Raw genomic sequence first — 19538 nt, 5'->3', positions numbered from 1 at the left:
GTGTGTGTGGAGGGTGTGAACGGTCCTGTTTAAATTAGAGTGCCTACTGCCTCTCTAATATGCACTCCTGTGCATGAGGCTTCTCGCAGGCACACTGTGTGTGTGTGTGTGTGATGTGTAGGGCGGAGGCCAGGCCTTAATTAGGCAGATGGGCTGCAATCAGCCAGCCTCCCGACAGCAGAGTCCTGGGGGAGGAGGGGGGGGGGGGAGGGGGAGAGGAGGGGGGAGGGGGAGAGGAGAGGGGCGCTCCCGTAGGGGGAGGAGGGAGGAGGGAGGAGGGAGGAGGGAGGAGGGAGGAGGGAGGAGGGGGCCGCTCCCGTAGGAGCCGGGGCCCTGGAGCAGAGAGCAGCAACACGGCGAGAGAGAGCGCCCGTCTACATGACTCCCTTTTCATCAGCAACCCTTCTGCTCCGATTACGCCGCTCGTCTCGTCTCTACCGCGCCGCGCCGCCGTGTTCAAGCGCCTAAAATGGAGCAGTCTGGAAATGGATGCTGCTGCTGGCTCTTGATTTAGTTGGGGGAAAACTCCAGTCTCGCGTTTAATCGATAAACATTGGGAAACTATGACCTACACAGAGGAGCGTAAGCATTCTCCTCATATTTCCATCCCCTGATTCGTCAATCTCCTGTAACGGGACGATGAGAACTCCGCTGCTAACGTGCGTAACGAATGACAAGCGCGTTTGGTGCTCTTGTGGTCTTCGCTGGCAGCTGGAGCACAGTTGAGCTCCGCGTTCTATTGTACTACAGCTGCCTACATGTGCAGGAGGCCTGACTTATCATTCGAGCGTTACGACCAACGCAAAAAAGGTCGCGTAACGTGTCGGATCAGGGATCAGGTCTGATTATGGAGCTGTAGACGATCGGATCAGGACAAAGATAGCTTGAGTTATCAAAAGGAAAAACAGAACGATATGGATGGAGTGTGAGGCAGCAGCAGAGGAGAAGGAGGGAGAAGAGAAGGAACAGGGAGGCTGATTAAGGGATGGAGAGAACGCCGGGAACAAGAGATAGAGGGAGGAAGAAAAGAAAGAGTGAAACAGATGGAACAGGCCCCAGCCGTGGCGCGACTGGCTGGGGCACCTGCACCGCATGCCGGCGACCTGGGTTCGATTCCCGCCCCGTGGTCCTTTCCGGAGCCCACCCCTACTCTCTCTCCTGCTTGTTTGATGGAACAGAGCGAATGTACAAAGGATGTGGAAAAAAAATAAGGCCTGAAATAGAGATGAGAGAGAGAGAGGGAGAAAGAGGAGAGAGAGAGGGAGAAAGAGTGAAAGAGAGAGAGAGATACAGAAAAGACCACAAGAGAGAAAGACAGAATGGGGAGAGATGGAGGAAGAGAAAGAGGGGATGAAAAAGACGGGAAAGTTATATAAAAAAAAAGACGGATAATGACAGAGACGAAGAGGGGGAGAATACAGGAGGAGAAAGAGAGTGACATGGCGAGCGGAGAGAAAGATGGAGGCTCGTCTGTATTCCGCTGAGCGGCTCTGCCTTAGTGATTGAATCCATTTCAGATTCCCTCAAGTCAACGCTCAATTAGGCCGAGTATTGGACAGAGCAACACTCTTTCTCTCTCCAGTCACTCTCCCCTTCACTCTTTTGCTCGCTGTGACTCACCCAGGCATGCAAGCGAAGGCAAAGACACACACACACACACACACACACACACACACACACACACACACACACACACAAGCCAGGGAATTTTCACCACTGGGGAAAGAAGAGTTGGGCCATGCAATGGATGAGGACACACTGTTTGAATTTATTGAAGGAGAGAGAGAGAGGGTGTGTGTGTGTGTGTGTGTGTGTGTGTATGTATGTGTGTGTGTCAGAGGTACAGAATGATGAAAGTTAGGCACATATTGTAGCTTATGCAGAGCCTTTGGTCATCCCTGTACAAGGTTTCAAGGCTGACTGGTCAAACACAGGCGACTGCTCACTTACAACACACATACACACACACACACACCTGTGCATTACCTGTGGGCAGCACTCTGTGTATATTGGCTAAACTTGTCTGCTCCATTCCGTCATGCCAGCCAAACTCAGGCATACCTGAAATAAGCCAGGGGCCTCTTTTCTCTCTCTCTCTCTCTCTCTCTCTCTCTCTCTTTTTCTTAGTTCTCTCTCTCTCTCTCTCTCTCCCCCTCCACGCTGCTGGCTGTACATCGGACAGGCGGAGAGCCAGTGCAGGCTGAACAGCTGGAGACAGCAGGAATGTGCCACAATCATCTGAAGCCAGCAGTTCAAACAGGAGCGATTCCTCCATTTCCCTCCTTCACCTACAATAACTCCCTCCCTCCCCCTTTTTTCTCTCTCTCTCCCTCTCTCTCTCTCTCTCTCTGAGTGTGCCGGCCAGGAGAGGAGGGAGTGTGTCTGTGCCCACCTGCACATGCGAGAGGCTCTGGAGAAAGCAAACAGCACCAAACCAAACCAGCAACATCCATCTTCAGCATCTCAACCACCACCAGCCCCCTGAAACCCTGTGAACCTGCTCCCTTCTCCTGCAGCCGCTCCTATACCAACCTACCTACCTACCCCACTCTGTGCTGTGCTGTGCTGTGCTGTGCTGTGCTTTATTGTGTTGTGCTGTGCTGTACTGTATAGTTGTGCTGTATTGCACTGTGCTGTATTGTGCTGTATTGCACTGTGCTGTATTGTGCTGTGCTGTATTGTGCTGTGCTGTGCTGTATAGTTGTGCTGTATTGCACTGTGCTGTATAGTTGTGCTGTATTGCACTGTGCTGTATTGTGCTGTGCTGTGCTGTATTGCACTGTGCTGTGCTGTATTGCGCTGTGCTGTATTGCGCTGCGCTGTATTGCGCTGCGCTGTATTGCGCTGTGCTGTATTGCGCTGTGCTGTGCTGTATTGTGCTGTGCTGTATTGCACTGTGCTGTATTGTGCTGTGCTGTATTGTGCTGCGCTGTAGCAGTGCTGTGCTGTATTGTGCTGTGCTGTATTGTGCTGTGCTGTACTGTATTGCGCTGTGCTGTGCTGTATTGCGCTGTGCTGTGCTGTATTGCGCTGTGCTGTGCTGTGCTGTATTGCACTGTGCTGTGCTGTGCTGTATTGCACTGTGCTGTATTGCGCTGTGCTGTGCTGTGCTGTGCTGTATTGCGCTGTGCTGTGTTGTGCTGTATTGCACTGTGCTGTGCTGTGCTGTGCTGTATTGCACTGTGCTGTGCTGTGCTGGGTCATGGATTCCTCTCCAGCCGGCTGCTGCCAACAGCTGCCACCCAGCCTGCCTGCTCGCCCCAGTGGAGAGAGATGGACACTGGGAGACGAGCCAGCGCGATTAGCCCCTCCTGTCCCACCCCCGCTTTCACACACACACACACACACACACACACACACACACACACACACACACACACACACACACACACACACACACACACACACACACACACACACACACACACACACACACACACACACACACACACACACACACACACACACACACACACACACACACACACACACACACACACACACACACACACACACAAATGAACACAGGCATGCACGCACAGCTCAACAAAATCACTCTAATTTTCTGGCGAATCGTTTCCCTCACTCAGACGCTAAAAAAAACACAGGTCACACTCGGACGCAATCAGGTGCTTAATCATTCTCTCACTCACACAAACACACACACACAAAAACACTCTACCCGTCTGTGATGGTCTCACTCTCCGTCAGACACAAGAAGCACTAGGCCTATACTCTCAGACACAATCAGGTGTCTAATCTCTCTCCCGCTTTGTCACAAAGACAAAGACACACACACACACACACACACACACACACACACACACACACTTCAAACACTGAGACATACCCAAGTCACTCAGCCAAGTGATCCCAATCGCACTCACACATTCTCTCTCTCGAAGAGAATTGCCTTGTGAGGACTAGAGGCCCTCAAGCCCTTACCCACTAGTGCACTACACCAACGTATATATACCGCACTCACACACATACACACACACATAAATTGAAGGGTTGTTTAGAAACAATGTCACACTTTCACTCTCTTGCCTTTTATGCCCTTGCTCCACTTTGAGCATTCGGTTCTCATTCAGTTCTCTTTCAGAGAGCAAACAGTGAAGTAAAAACAGGAGAGAGAGAGAGAGAGAGAGAGAGAGAGAGAGAGAGAGAGAGAGAGAGAGTGTGGTTGGGGGGGTACTGACAGTGTCACACTGTGAAAGAGTGAAGTCTGCAAACAAGGGCAGAGGTAGGAAATGAGTAGTTCAAGGGTAAACATACGCACTGATGGGCCCCTGGACAGCTGATGGCTAACTGGACCAGATAGACACAGACCCTCGGCCAGGCCCCATTCCTGGGTCCACTGCTGCTGTCTAAAGTCTTGATTGTTCTAGCTTGCTAGCTTGCATACATACGTATGTACACAATAACTGTGGACTGGATACCATGGACATGTGGTTGTTGATCTTAAACGTTCTAGTGTGTTTGGTGGCTGTCAGTGGCCTGGCAAGCTAAACTATACAGAAATGTATAGTCTGGAGCCGGACCATTCACAGAGCTGAAGGCCTGTGGGTGGGATGAACCGGTGTCTTTCAAACTACTCTGCACGTAATAGGCCAGCACTTGTGACCAATCGTAGCCGGTCGGCAAAACGGCAAATTACATCCTTCTTTAAAACGAATGACTTGAGTGCTTCTTTCTGCTCAACCTTCAAAGAAAAGCCCAAGTCAAACTCTTTCAAAGCCGATTCAAACTAGCGCGCTTCGTTAGCCTCATCCATCTTTCGTTGTTCTCTATGGTTGTTGCAACACGGTCTCACACCCAACTCGTCGAACGAGGACGCATGGGCAAGACCCCTGTCGTCAATATCGGAAGCTGAAAGTGAGCTAAGGCGGGCTCAAGGACTCCGTACACAGATAGAGCGTTCTGATTGGACAGGCTGACTTGGTGTCGAACTCAGGTTTGGCCTTAACGGTGCGACCCTAGACCATCCCGCTAGGCAAAAAAAAATTTTGGCCGCTAGGGTGCGTCTAGATTTCTAGGCTAGGCTGTCAGCGCACTGGTGCCTTTGTAACTTGTCTGGTACGGTCACCAGAAAATAAAATAAAATAAAGAAAACTGGAGAGTACACACACACACACACACACACACATCCACACAGAGCCACGTGAACTCACAGATATGCAAAGTGTATAGCATTTGCCTCAAAATGGTTCTTTCAGCGTCAGGTGAAAACCTGGTTGAGGAAGAGGCAACACAGCACTAGACACCAAGCAATGACAATGTGTTCAAAATGCTCATACTAGTGACTGGGTGTCACATTCTCTCACACTGGCTAAGTATCTCTGGCTCTCTCTCCCTTTTTCATTTCACTCCCTCTCTTTCTCTCACACATACATTAAGAGTGGGAGGTCGGTGGTTCACCGGTTCATAACAGTTACACGCTGATGAACATTCTAGGCACATCTGATTTGACACGATTCTTGTTAGAGCGGCGACGAGAAGTCTTTCTGTCTGACTCGAAAGTTATTTTGTGAGACGGATGCGGGGTTGATGCAGAGAGATTGTGCACACACATCAAAAGGGATGGGACACAATGAGGGAGCAGGTGAAACTGAAAGACGGTAAAAAAAAGGGAGAGATGGTATCGTTGCTAGGCGACGTCGTGGCGCTGCTCTTGTGGCGACCGGCTGTGGATGGCATAGTGTTTTTTGTGATATTGTCTGTTTTATTGAAGTTTTCAACGTTTTTATGTCCGTATTCATCTTCCTCTTTGTTTTTAAGTCACAACGACATAAGACACTGCTGTTGTTGATATCAGGATAGGTCGTAGCAGCAAACTTTAGTTTTGGAGTTGCATAGTTACGCAACGCGAAAAGACGCAACTTTGTTTTTGTTGGATTCTATCAGCTACCGCTGCAACATAAGGCTACTTTTGATTCCATCCGCTATGGGATTTCCTGAATGGAAAACTGGAAGCAGTCTTTCAGCAGACCAACCTCTCAGATACTCAAGGGAATTTCTACTCAACCGGAGAAACCTGGAAGATGACTTGCTGACATGTTCATCGATATGGAATATTCCGGCGGAGCTCACTCAAGCTGTCAATCATAGAAGACGACTAAGGAAACGGGGTAGGAAAGCTGGTGTCAGAACTAAACTCAAACGAGAAAGTAAACACAGAGCGCTACCCTCTGTCATCCTAAGTAATGTCCGTTCCTTAAGGAATAAGATAGACGAGCTTCAAGCAAACATAAACTACATGCATGAATACAGGAATGCTTCCATCTTAGCGTTCACGGAAACATGGCTTGATAGTTGCATAGATGACCGTGCACTTTTTATTGAAGGCTTCAAGACTCCGTTAAGGCTAGATAGGGATAAATGCAGCACGGGAAAGGCACACGGAGGCGGAGTCTGTCTGTATGTGAACAGCCGCTGGTGCTCTACAGCCATCATTCGCGAGAGTCTGTCTACGCCTGATATAGAGCTCCTGGCCGTGTCACTCCGTCCCTTTTATCTACCAAGAGAGTTTCCCCAACTATTTTTTATTGTTGTTTATATTCACCCAAAAGCCAATGCGAACACAGCATCTGAAGCCATCAAGAACACTGTGAATAGACTGGAGCTGATTTCACCTGACTCACCCAAATTTATTTTGGGAGATTTTAATCATTGTCCTATGGACAAATCATTGAAAAAATTCCAGCAATATGTTACATGTGCCACACGTTTTGACAGGGTTCTTGATAAGTGCTATGGTTCCATTTCAGGGGCTTATACATCTGTACCCCTCCCTCCTCTTGGAACTGCTGATCATAATTCTATCCTCCTTGTACCTAAATACACACCAGTTGTAAAGAGAAGAGAGAAAGTGGTCAAATCTATAAAACGGTGGACTGACGAGAGCATTGATGAACTAAGGGCATGTTTTGAGTGTACATCTTGGGACATATTTTTACAACCTGATCTCACCCTAAATGAACAGGTCGACAGTGTATCGTCTTATATATCTTTTTGTGTAGATAACATCATCCCCACAAAAGAAATCACCATCTTTCCAAATAACAAACCCTGGGTCACTAAAGAACTCAAGGCTATCCTGAACAAAAAGAAACGGCTGTTCTACACGGGATCTATGCTTGAGAAGAAACAAGTGAACAGAGAGGTGAAGCAGGCCATTAAAAAAGCTAAGGCAGCTTACAAAAGTAAGATTGAAGAGAAGTTCACTCAAGGTAACCTCCAGGAGGCATGGCAGGGTATTAAGACAATGGCAGCAGTCAACACTGTGCGTGACCTTAGACCTGTGTGTGTGGCTGGCAGCAGTGATGAATCCCTCCCCAATGAGCTCAACTCTTTTTACACCAGGTTTGAGAAAGATCACCAGTCTCAGTTGGCGGATATCACCAGTAGCTTGATCCCGAGTGACCCTATCATCGTCTCGGTTGAATCTGTGGTGGAATGTTTGAGGAGGACAAAGACCAAGAAAGCTCCTGGTCCAGATCAAATATGCGGTCACACACTGAAACACTGTGCTGAGCAGCTTGGAGGAGTTTTCCAGCAGATATTTCAGAGGTCTCTATCCACTGCCACTGTCCCACAGTCATGGAAACACTCCACAATCATTCCCGTTCCCAAGAAGAGCAGCCTGAAAGTCCTGAATGATCTAAGACCCATTGCCCTCACCTCCCTTGTCATGAAGGCCTTTGAGAGGATTGTGAAAGCTCATGTTATCAACGCCACAGCCTCAAAGATGGATCCTCTTCAGTTCGCATATCGTGCAAAAAGAGGGGTGGATGATGCCAAAATCTACATACTGAATGCCATCCATGAACACCTAGAAAGCCCAAATTCTTTTGCACGACTCCTATTTGCGGATTTCTCCTCTGCCTTCAATACCATTCAACCTCACATGTTGGCCAAAAAGCTCATAAGTTTCAACTTAGATCATCAATTAATTTTGTGGATCACAGACTTTCTGACCCAAAGAACACAGAAGGTGCTGGTCAACAAGAGGTTCTCTGACATCAGCTACACGTCCACTGGCTCTCCCCAGGGTTGTGTCCTCTCACCGCTGCTTTTCATCCTGTACACAGATGATTGTCGAAGTCACCATGCTGATCGTCATCTAGTGAAGTTTGCCGACGACACTGTTCTCCTGTCCCTGTTATCTGGTTCTGTCCAAGATCACGGCCCTGTCCTCAGCGAGTTTGTGGAATGGTGTGATAGCTCCTTTTTGGAGTTAAACGTCACAAAGACCAAGGAGATGTTCATTAACTTCAACAGGCATGGAGGATGCAGGACCGCCACTACAATACATGGGGAACCAGTGGAAGTTGTACATGAGTACAAATACCTGGGCACTGTCATTGATGACAAACTGCGGTTTGACTCCAACACAGAGGTGATCCTTAAAAAATGTCAACAGCGCAAGTATTTTTTGAGAAAGCTATACTCCTTTGGAGTAAACAGGAAGATCCTCACAGTTTTTTACACCTCCTTCATTGAAAGTGTACTGACTTTTTCATCTATATGCTGGTTTCACTCCCTCTCCATCAAAAATAAGAATCACCTCCAGAGCATTGTGCACTCATGTTCTAAGATCATTGGCCACCCTCTTCAGTCACTGACATCGCTGCATGATAAGGCTACACTAAGAAAAGCCAACTCTATCCTGGAAGACTCTACTCATGTTCTACATGGAGTTTTTGAATGGCTGCCCTCTGGCAGGCGTCTGCGCTGTCCTCTTGCTAGGACTAACAGGAGGAAGGCGACCTTTACCTTTGAGGCTATTCGCCTTTTGAACTCAAATATGCCCCCAGCCCCCTCCTCCCTCTCCTGGGACTAACCCCCCCCCCCCCCCCCTGTCTTATGTTGTGTTATGTCTTATATGTCACTATGCCTGCACAGAGAAATTGCCCCTCGGGGATAAATAAAGTGTTTTGAATTGAATTGAATTGAATTGAAGAGAGGGGGGGGGGGGGGTGTTCAAACCAGATGTCATTGGTTGTGGGGAGCACCCAAGGACAGTTTCTACTACCACTGTTTACCCATCCCATATTCTCATATGTCTCTTCAGAAGGAAACACTGAACAACACAGTCAACACAATAATAATTTCATTTACATACTTATGCAAACTCGTCGTGCTTTCATATGTTGCCAATTGACGGCACCAATGTTGAGATCAAAATGAATGCGCTGTCGTGGCAGAGCATTCCGTGAGCACACTCACGGGACACATCACCTGCACACCAATCAGCGCATGTTCGTCAAACTCGATGAAGGATGCTCCAACATGTTACTGTTACATACTAGGCATGCTGTTTAACTCAAGTCTTATTCTGACATACAAATAATAAATCAGTTTAATCCAAAGCAGCATGTATTCGTAACCATTCATTCAACCTGCAAGTCCTCACTTTCAGTGAAGCTGAGATTTAAAGAAACCAAGTAAAATGTCAATATTTTTGGCCGAATTGTCCTCCGTCAATTTCGACCTCTTTACCATTTACCATAAAATATGGCAAAAGATTATCTACAAATAATTCAAAAGTGCAAAATACACTTATCACATAAGCTCATTTCCAACATCAGTTATGTGGTATGTCATGGTGTTGACATAAAAAGGGACGTTGCGAGCAACTGTTTGAATAGCATGATTACTGACCAACCAACAATGTCTACTCACACTTGAAACGTGTACAAATGTGTCTCCCCATCCCAGTGTGGAGGGGAACTTGTATCTCAGGCCGAAGTGGCTTGCTAGAGCGAACACGAGCCTACATTAATGTTAACAGTTAAGTTATGCTCAGCATAAACGCTGACAACACAGAGACAATGAGAAGGTATACATGGCGATTCTCTAACTACTTGTTTTTCACCGTGTCGGCATTATAGAAGGCGTGAATAATGCATCAACATATCATTTCATGGCGCTCCTGCCCTCCTTACAAAACGTGTCAATAAAAACACCTCGTACGTTAGTCGTTTAAACTGCACCCCCGCACCAAGCACAACGATGCAATGGATCTGTCAGAAGACCGTACTGACGGATATTCGTATCTTCCTGCAATTACAAATAGCAGACATGAGCATTCTTTCGTTGTGCAGATCACATAGGGGCTACAGAAAAGGCGAAAGGAGCAGGCCATATGTCTAATGTTAATCTGGCCAATTAGCCAGCTAGCTAGCCATAACAAGCGCTTGGATTCTGGCTTTGCCAGTTAGCAAGCTAACTAATGTTAGCGCTAGACTTACCCGGTTTGAAGATCTGAAGACAAATATCAGGCCAAGTCTAAGGAGTGCCTGGTGAACAGTATGTGCTGCTATACCGCTGACTCTTCAAACAATATGATCAGTATCTTCTTGTGCCACGCTATCTTGGAAAACAGTCTGTCGAAGGTTCTAACGCGTCAGGTCCGCACGGTGCAAGCAATCGCGACTGCATTGTTGGACCAAACCAGCGCTAAGCAAACATTAAGCACCGATGCATGCTGGGAATAGCAAAGGACTTGTGGGCAAATTGCTCCACCTGCTGGTCATAAAATAAATCACAGCTGCACAGCATGAGTAGCTCGATGGGAGCATTTTGAAAGTAATGAAAAATAAAATACTATTAACATACACAACTTTACCTCCAAATATATACTTCTTTATCCACGTATGTGTTTGCATGCATCATTAAGGAGTGACAACAACATGCATTATTGTCAATAATTGTTGTATCTTCATCTCCCTTTCAATAGGTGGCAGTAAAATACTCTCGCCGGGGAGAGGGTGGCAGGAAAAGGCGAAGAAGCCATTGCTACTGTCTCATGTTGGTGACGCCGAAGACTGAAAACATGGAGAGAAAACATGTGTCGGCCTTTGCATTGTATCAGTCCGCTATTCCCCCTTCGAATCCCCCAAATGAGGTAATTCATCCATTTAGAGAGCTCAAGTTGTTCGTAATAGGCATATTTTTCATCCAGCATTACTTAAGCAGTGTTATCTCACTCATGTGTGAAGCCAATTGTCCACGCCTCCTGTAGCAGGCGCAATATATTGCTGTTGTGTTACATGCATTGTGCAGTGTAGTATTTTTGCTTCTGACTGATGTATGTGTACTATTGACGTGTCGAAAGGTTTTGACAGTTAAGAAAAAGAAGAGGAAACTGCAGGATGGCCTTCCAATCGTGAAATCCAAGAAGATCAGAAAGAAGAGTGCTGCAGTACGGAACGGTTTCCAAACAAAGAAGAAAGATAAGCAAGAGACGATCCTGAATGTATGTAACAATGCGAAAGGCCCTCTCAGGTGTAGCAACGCTGTGTGGCAACAGCTTACTTAAAAAAAGATAAATGTTTCACCTGGCTACTAGTGACGATGTGATCATTTATTCCTGCGTTGTTTGATATTTCAGGATGAAGAACAGCAACCTAGAGAAATGGCAGGTGACACCACATCTTTGCACATCCTTCTAGACAGCCTCACCAAAGTCAATAACAGCAGAGAAAGGGCAAGCAAGCTGTTTCAGTGGTTTGTCCATCCAATACCCTCCAAGAGCTTTTTTAGGTAAGCAGTCCTAAGTTAGTAGTCAGTGTGTTGACATTTGATGATGTCAATGTACTCAACTGATTTGATTCTGATGTCTGACCTTGTTTGCCCTGATCTTGAAGATTGGTAAAAATCTTGGTTAGCATTAGATTTGATGAGGATTTTTTTTCATGGTTAGCATTTGTGTATGTATGAACTCACAGGGATACGTGGGAGAAGAAACCTCTGCTGATCAAACGCCAGACGCGAGATTACTACAAAGGACTTTTCTCCACAGCAGAATTTGACAGAATTCTGAGAGATGTGAGTAGAGCCAAGTTTAGCATTATGAGACACTAAAGTAGGTCTGTTGTGTATTCTTTCACACAAATATACAGGCATTTGTGGGCATTTTTGAGCGGTAGCCTACCCTATGGGTAACCAGGTACGCCATGGTGTTCGGAGGTGCAAACAAATGCATTACCATGGAAATCACATAGGAAATTCTCTGTCACATATTTGTTAAAAAGCAAATGCATGTGTATGGTCATGTAAGCCGAGTTCAATGCGGCACGAAACATCACAGCCGAGTTCAATGCCTTTGGAAACACACAATTAACATCGCTTCGCGCTGTGAAATCTCTACCAGTTCCTATGTGATTTCCATGGTTCTGCATTTGTTTGCACCTCCAAAAACATGGCATACCTGGTCTGTGACGTATGTTTGTGTGAAAGAATGCATGATGTTAGTGTATCCTTAAGATATTGATATTCCCATGAATCACAAAAGTACCTGCAGAATATGTTGTCTTTTTAAACACTGGCTTTCCACCATGTGTGTTCTGCATTTACCATAATGAGCTGAAATCATGTGTGTGTGTGTGTCATGTATCAGGATAACGTGCAGTTTGGGGTGAACCTTGATGTCACCAGTTACATTAATGGCAAACGAGAGACCCACAACCCTCCTGGGAGGGCATTGCCCTACACAGTATGGGATTTCTATGAGGTAAACACAGTCATCTTCACCATCATTTCTATACATACCAATCCCATGCTTTCCATTCGATGCCCTTGTGTATATGCACACAGGCATGCATAGGATGAATGTTTTTTTAAAAAAAATTTTTTTTATCATAACTCGTTTTTTGAAGCAAATGGCAAAATATGTTGATGTAAATGGTGTGTGTGCGTGCGTGTACAGTATGTGTATGTATGTGCATGCGCGTCAGTGTGTGTGTGTTGCGCGCGTGTGTGTGTGTATGTGTATGTATGTGCATGCGTGTATGTGGGTGTGTGCGTGTCCACATGTATGTGTGTGCGTGGGTGTCAGCATGTGTGTGTGTGTGTGTGTGTGTGTGAGTGCGCGCACGTCTGCATGGGTGTTTGCGGCGTTGTTGAAGTAATGGCTTGTGGCGTTTGCTCTCCAGAGCGGCTGCTCCCTGAGGATGCTGAACCCCCAGGCCTTCTCCTCCACCGTCTGGAACGTCCTCTCCATCCTGCAGGAGCTCTTTGGCAGCATGGCCGGCGCCAACGTGTAAGTCTGGCTGGTGTACAAGTCACGCTGAGAAAATCTCAAAAGTGTAACAAAGTCAGGAATGCAAGCATGGCTTCGATAGGGCCTTAAATAAGCCTTAAAATGGGCCTTAAAAGAGTGTATGTACAGTGCCTATAGAAAGTCATCATACCCTTTTGAAATAGTTACTTTTTTTGTCTTACAGCCTGAAATCAAAACCCATTTAAAAAAAAATCTTTTCCAGTTTTATTAACAAATTTAGCTGTACAACATCAAAATAATGAAAAAAAAATAAACAGTTCTGAAAATTAATAAAAAATGAAAAACTAGAATAACAGGGTTGGAAAAGTCATCATACCCCTGACTTAATACTTTGTAAAGCTTCCTTTTGCTTTCATTACAGCCATCAATCTGTTTGGATATGTCTCTATTATATCTTTGCACACCTAGATAGGGGAATATTTGCCCAATTTTCCGTACAGAAATGTTAAAATTTAGTCAAATTCTGTAGGGAATGGCGATGGACTGCTCTCTTCAAGTCAATCCACATATTTTCTATAGTATTTAAGTCAGGGCTCTGACTTTGCCACTCAAGGATATTCACCATCCTATCCTTGAGCCACTGCTTTGTTCTTTTGGCAGTATGTTTAGGATTATTGTCGTGTTGGAAGGCGAATGACCTCCCCATCCTCAGCTGTCTAGGAGAGGGACACAGGTTTTCCTTAAGAATGTGGGTGTACTTGGCAGCATCCATTTTCCCTTCTATCCTGACCAATTGCCCAGTTCCCGCTGAAAAGAAACATCCCCACAACATAATGTTGCCCCCACCATGCTTCACACTAGGTATGGTGTGTTTTGGGTGGTGTACTGTGTTGGTTTTCGCCAAACATTGCGCTTGGAGTTCAGTGCAAAAACATATCTGGAATATTCTGCTACCATGTGGAAAAAGCTTATATGGTCAGATGAGACTAAGATCTAACTTTTTGGAGACTAAGATTGAAGTTTTTGGACTGAGCTCCAGGCGCTAACCAAACACAGTATACACACCCAAACACATCCAAAACACACCATACCTACTTTGAAGCATGGTGGGGGCAACATTATGTTTTGGGGATGTTTCTCTTCGGCGGGGACTGGGCAATTGGTCAGGATAGAAGGGAAAATGGATGCTGCCAAGTACACCAAAATTCTTGAGGAAAACCTGCGTCCCTCTCCTAAACAGCTGAGGATGGGGAGGTCATTCGCCTTCCAACACGACAAAAATCCTAAACATACTGCCAAAAGAACAAAGCAGTGGCTTAAGGATAGGATGGTGAATATCCTTGAGTGGCAAAGTCAGAGCCCTGACTTAAATCCTATAGAAAATATGTGGATTGACTTGGGGAGAGCAGTCCATCGCCATTCCCTACAGAATTTGACTAAATGTTAACATTTCTGCACGGAAAATTGGGCAAATATTCCCCTATCTAGGTGTGCAAAGCTATAATAGAGACATATCCAAACAGATTGATGGCTGTAATGAAAGCAAAAGGAAGCTTTACAAAGTAAAGTCAGGGGTATGATGACTTTTCCAACCCTGTTATTCTAGTTTTTCATTTTTTGTTAATTTTCAGAACTGTTTACTTTTTTTTCATTATTTTGATGTTGTACAGCTACATTTGTAAATAAAACTGGAAAATATATTTTTTTAAATGGGTTTTGATTTCAGGCTGTAAGACAAAAAAAGTAACTATTTCAAAAGGGTATGATAACTTTCTATAGGCACTGTAACAATGAACCTGATTCCACAGGAAAACAGTAGTTATTAGTTAGTTACGTAATGTTAGTATGTTTTTAGATGTAGCCTAGAATTATTATTAAGGTATTGCACGTAAAAAACAAACGCGTTTCGGCGTCAAGCCGTCCACACACTGAGGACGGCTTGACGCCGAAACGCGTTTGTTTTTTAGGCATGGTGCTACAATAAAGAATAAAAAGATAACGAACTAGTGAGTTCAGTTCTTTTGCACATTGGAATACGATATTTAACTCGCACCCGAAGAAGGAGATATCTTGGAGTTTGAGCACGCCTCTCTCTGCAAAATTGCATGTAAAGTGACTTTGTAGTTAAGTAACGCATGATTTCACAATGCAGTGTTGGCTTTTTAAAAAAAAACGAAAAAACCCTCAGATGCTTTCCTGTTTCAGAGATGCGCGTAACATGCTGACTGTTGTAAATCCCGATGTGTTGATTCTACCATGCTTGTGTGCGCTCAGGTATCTGACGCCGGCAGGCACACAGGGCTTCGCTCCGCACTACGATGACATTGAGGCCTTTGTGGTCCAGCTGGAGGGCAAGAAGCATTGGAGAGTGTACAACCCACGGTGAGTCAGCCGCCTACCATGCCCCCCGGATCCCCCTGAGTAACACTTTGCAGCTGTCACACGCAATAAGCGCAACATCAGCCAGGGCCCTGTATCGTGCTCAGGGAGAGGAGGAGGGGCGCGTCACGCAAACGCGCGTCATGTTGCTATTGTTGTCACGGGAGGTATAGGAGCCTCCGGGCACGTACGGGGGGGGAAATGTTAATGTGTTAATCACAAACTGTACGAATGTGTCAGCGTTTTTAAAGCGCTGTGCGTTTTTCATGAACTTTGTGGATGTGTGTCTGTGTGTGCCCAGGTCTGAGGATGAGGTGCTGCCAGTGGTATCTAGTCGTAAGTAGTATTAATTGAAAGCACCTTCCGTAACATTCCAGAACATTCCAATTTTTTTTGTTGAACATATTTTGGGGTAAAAAAAATCATGATCATCCCCTTGCAGACATCTGCAACATCTCTTATTTATTTGCTGTCTGCAAGACTGTTATGATCTAGTCACTTACATAACCTGTGACGTAACTTCACCTTCTAGCCAACTTCAGCCAGGCTGAGATTGGGAAGCCCATCCTCGATGTGGTGCTGGAGGCTGGAGACCTGCTGTACTTCCCCCGAGGGTTCATCCACCAGGGCGACTGTCTGCCAGATGCCCACTCCCTCCACGTCACCGTCTCCTCCTACCAGAAGAACAGCTGGGGTGACCTGCTCACCAAGGTGATCTGTGACCTCTGTGACCTCTCACCCCCATTGTGTTTGTTTGTTGTTTTAATCTTTCATGTGGAATTAGGGCGGGGTGAAATGGCCTACTATGTAGTCAGTTTTGAAACGTGTGCGTTAACAAAGTTTGTGTATTTGTTTTTTCACTTGCAGCTTGTTCCAGCAGCTGTGGAGATTGCAGTGGAGGAGGATGTGGAATTCCGTAAAGGTCTCCCCCTGGACTATCTGTCATACATGGGGGTTCAGAATTCTGATAAGGTTTGTGCAGCCCAGTGTACTTATTTGTACTCAGTGCATTGGATTTGTAGTTGAACTACAATTTGTACAGTAATTTCCCGCATATAAGCCGCAGGATGGTGTTTTATGCAAGTTAAAAGAAACAAAACCATATTAACAACATATTAACTGCCCCCCTGTATTAACCTCATAGCGGAAGAAATTTTGAAAATCAATGTATAAGCCGCGGCTAATAGTCGGGAAATTACGGGTAATTGAAATGACTCTGAACGCAAAGAAAAGGGGAAAAAAAGACGGAAGATGGAAATGAAGAATGGTTTGTCCTTTGCAGGAGGATCCCCGTCGGGCAGAGTTCCTGAGTCATATTGGCTCTCTAATGAAGAAGCTGGTGGCTTATGCACCTGTGGACGCTGCGGTGGATCAGAAGGCCAGAGGCTTTTTGCATGACTGCTTACCACCTCTGCTCACTCCAGGTAACCACACCTTCAGTTTCCATCTAATCTCAAAACAGAGACGGCTATGAGGATGGCCATCTTATCCATTTTTGAAAGACTGATAGTATAGCAGTGGACAATAAATAATAAATACAGCAATATACAGTATACTGTATATGAACATACTGGACATATACACTACCAGCCAAACGTTTGGGTTCTCTTAGAAATGTCCATTCCACTCCATTATAAACAGAATGCTCGCTGAGATCAGATTACATTATGTGCTTACATAATTGCAAAAAGGGTCCCCCAATATTTTCTCAGTTCGCCGTTTAAGAAGATATCAGATTAGTAAACAGAACATTGGATGAACGGTTGCTCATAATGGCCATGTAGATTAAAGATCAGCCATTTCTTTCTACGACAGTCGAGAACCCTTTTGCAATTATCTATGCACATAATGTAATCTGCAAACTCCTGGAGTGGAATAGAAATTTGTAAGTGACCCCAAACCTTTGACCGGTAGAGTTAATGCTCAAATTATGGCTGGGATTCTATTTACAGCCGGGGGTGTGGTCAATTCGGGCAAATAAAGGCCGACCCCCAAATACGAGACAGGGTAATAATTGCCACCAGTAGGTCTATCAGACCACAAGTACTAGAAGACATTATTTCGATTGATCTCAATGCTCTTCTTAATGTTTTATGTTGTTGGTTGGTTTAATTGTTGCCAATGAAAAGTCGATGTCCTACATCATGAGTCTCCAACACGTTGCTCTCAGTAGCTACCAGTCACCTGCCCCCCTCTGAGCTTGCCTGAGGCTGAAGCAGTACTACATTTAAACATAAATGTTGCTGCGAGGCATTCCAGCCTACAAATTTAATAAAAAGCAAATCATGCATAATTAAAAGATAACTCAATTTAGGCTACTTGGCTACGCAATAAGGTTTCCATTATAGCACAGCGCACGTTCAATGAATGAATGAAAGCGGCTGCCTTGTCTCGCAATAAATAGCAGGGGGAATTCTCAACACTCTCTCAACCACATGAAACATAATAAAGAACCATCAAATACCCCACAGATTTCAGTGTCCATAAGGCCCAACATTTAGCAATATGATCAAACAGTCCAAAAGTGAATTTGCTTTTGATAGCCTACTGGTACAGTATGTGGGTTACCAGAAGTGTTGAATAGTGTTGGCCCACTTTAAGAGTAGCCTTTTACATTAGGCCTCTGTTGTAGAATTTTATTCTTAGAAATAATCAGAAATAAAGGCCCCAAACAAAGGCCTGTGCTTTGCGCAGCCTAAGAGAGACCCCACAATTTGAGGATTTACGATAACTAGACCATACATCACAACAAATACACAGTTCCCACAAACACATTTGACAATGAATCTATGAAGATATTTTGTCTGATGCGTTCAAAAATGAAATTCTTTCCATCGTGTTGTTCTTTCAGCGGAGAAGGCCAGCAGTGTTTATGGAGCCCCGGCCCGCTGGGAGGACGGTGAGGCGTTGGGCTTGACCGTCCACGTGAGACCTCAGACTAGGATCCGCCTCATTCGTGCAGGAATAGCAAGGTAGTCAACATGTACCGTCATTGTCTTATTTGAACATCTCTTGTTCCTCCATTGTTTCTGTAATCTCGGCTTCATTGAAAATGAGGGCTACCCTCAATGACTCTCCGAGAATAAATAAAGGTTGAATGAATGAATGAATGAATTTCCCAACTATTAGCCGCCACCTATAAATTGATTTTGCTACATTTCTTCTGCCATGAGGTTATGATATTCATATAGTTTGTTTGTTGCATAAAATACTGCCCTGCGGCTTATACACAATGCGGCGAATACACAGGAAATTACTGTATACTTTGAAAGCAGTAACAGTGATGGACCAGGGTTAGCTACCACATGTTCAGCTCTTCTTTTTATTCAAACTGCTTTGCTGGTCCTGAATCTCTTGCAAAATGATCAGTGCAGAAAATCATAATAAGAAACTGAACTTAATTTAAGGGGTAATTCTTTTTTTTTTTTGTCCTCCTTGTTGCTAAAGGTTGTGTAGTGATGGAGAAGAGGTCTCCCTTTATCACACAGCAGAAAACTCTCGGGCTTACCACAAAGAGGAGCTCAAGTCCTTTGAAATAAAACCAGAGGTGAGCAGTACTGTGTTAGTTTAATTTTTTCTGCCTATTAGAAATGGTGTTGAATGTCAATGATGGTGATGACGTAGTCTGTTGGAGCTCTGACTGAACCATTGTTTTACAGCACACAGATGCCATGGAGTTCCTGCTTCATTCGTATCCCAAGTTTGTCACCGTTTCTAGTTTACCATGTGATACGGCAGAAGAAAAGGTAGGTTAAGTTACAATGATGTTACTTTTAATCTGCAATGTAATTAGAAGAATGTTACAGTAACATTTCTTACAGTTAATAATTGATGTATGTGTTAATCCATAAACATCAACGATCTTGTTTGTGTTTTCTAGCTGTCATTGGCAGATCTGCTGTTTGAGAAGGGATTGATACACACGGCGGACCCTCTGAAGGCAGAGTAACCTTTTTGGATGTTCCCATCTGAGTTGATGCACTCATCGTTCTGCGTTGCTCCGAGAGCAGTTATCCAGCCAGCGCTCTCTGTGTTCTTGATATTCTTTACATTTGAGCTTTGCTTTGGCGTAAGACATGTGAAGATGCTTTTGTACATTTGAAGAATGCAATCAAAATAAAATCAGATCAGTGAAATGAGTCGTTTCAAT

At 45.0% G+C, this 19538-nt stretch overlaps 2 protein-coding genes across 2 annotated transcripts in view; one reads left to right on the top strand and one right to left on the bottom strand.

Moving 5' to 3' along the window:
- extl3 (exostosin-like glycosyltransferase 3) overlaps positions 1-10445 on the bottom strand; it is a 37994-nt gene extending 27549 nt beyond the window's left edge. The window contains exon 1 of the mRNA XM_062550532.1: positions 10257-10445. The gene's annotated coding sequence lies outside the window, so the exon portion shown is untranslated. The remainder of the gene's footprint in view (positions 1-10256) is intronic.
- Positions 10446-10783: 338 nt separating this feature from the next.
- riox1 (ribosomal oxygenase 1) lies at positions 10784-19524 on the top strand. Its single transcript, XM_062550457.1, has 15 exons — positions 10784-10912; positions 11123-11263; positions 11399-11550; positions 11736-11835; positions 12407-12520; positions 12942-13048; positions 15284-15391; positions 15690-15724; positions 15921-16099; positions 16256-16360; positions 16671-16812; positions 18240-18360; positions 18836-18935; positions 19048-19134; positions 19269-19524. The coding sequence occupies exons 1-15, from the start codon at positions 10814-10816 to the stop codon at positions 19335-19337; spliced, it is 1659 nt and encodes a 552-aa protein (XP_062406441.1). The 5' UTR covers positions 10784-10813; the 3' UTR covers positions 19338-19524.
- The last annotated feature ends 14 nt before the right edge of the window (positions 19525-19538 follow it).

This window comes from Sardina pilchardus, chromosome 12 (genome assembly GCF_963854185.1).
Source record: "Sardina pilchardus chromosome 12, fSarPil1.1, whole genome shotgun sequence".
NCBI lineage: Eukaryota > Metazoa > Chordata > Actinopteri > Clupeiformes > Clupeidae > Sardina > Sardina pilchardus.
Note: the sequence above shows the minus strand (reverse complement) of the source record. Positions and strands in the feature narration are given on the sequence as shown.

Excerpts from the sequence above, each read along its gene's own strand:
- riox1 (XM_062550457.1), top strand. The coding sequence starts at position 10,814 with ATGTTGGTGACGCCGAAGACTGAAAACATGGAGAGAAAACATGTGTCG. Across the intron at positions 11,551-11,735 it reads CCCTCCAAGAGCTTTTTTAG|GGATACGTGGGAGAAGAAAC; the intron begins GTAAGCAGTCCT and ends ATGAACTCACAG. Across the intron at positions 15,392-15,689 it reads TGGAGAGTGTACAACCCACG|GTCTGAGGATGAGGTGCTGC; the intron begins GTGAGTCAGCCG and ends GTGTGTGCCCAG.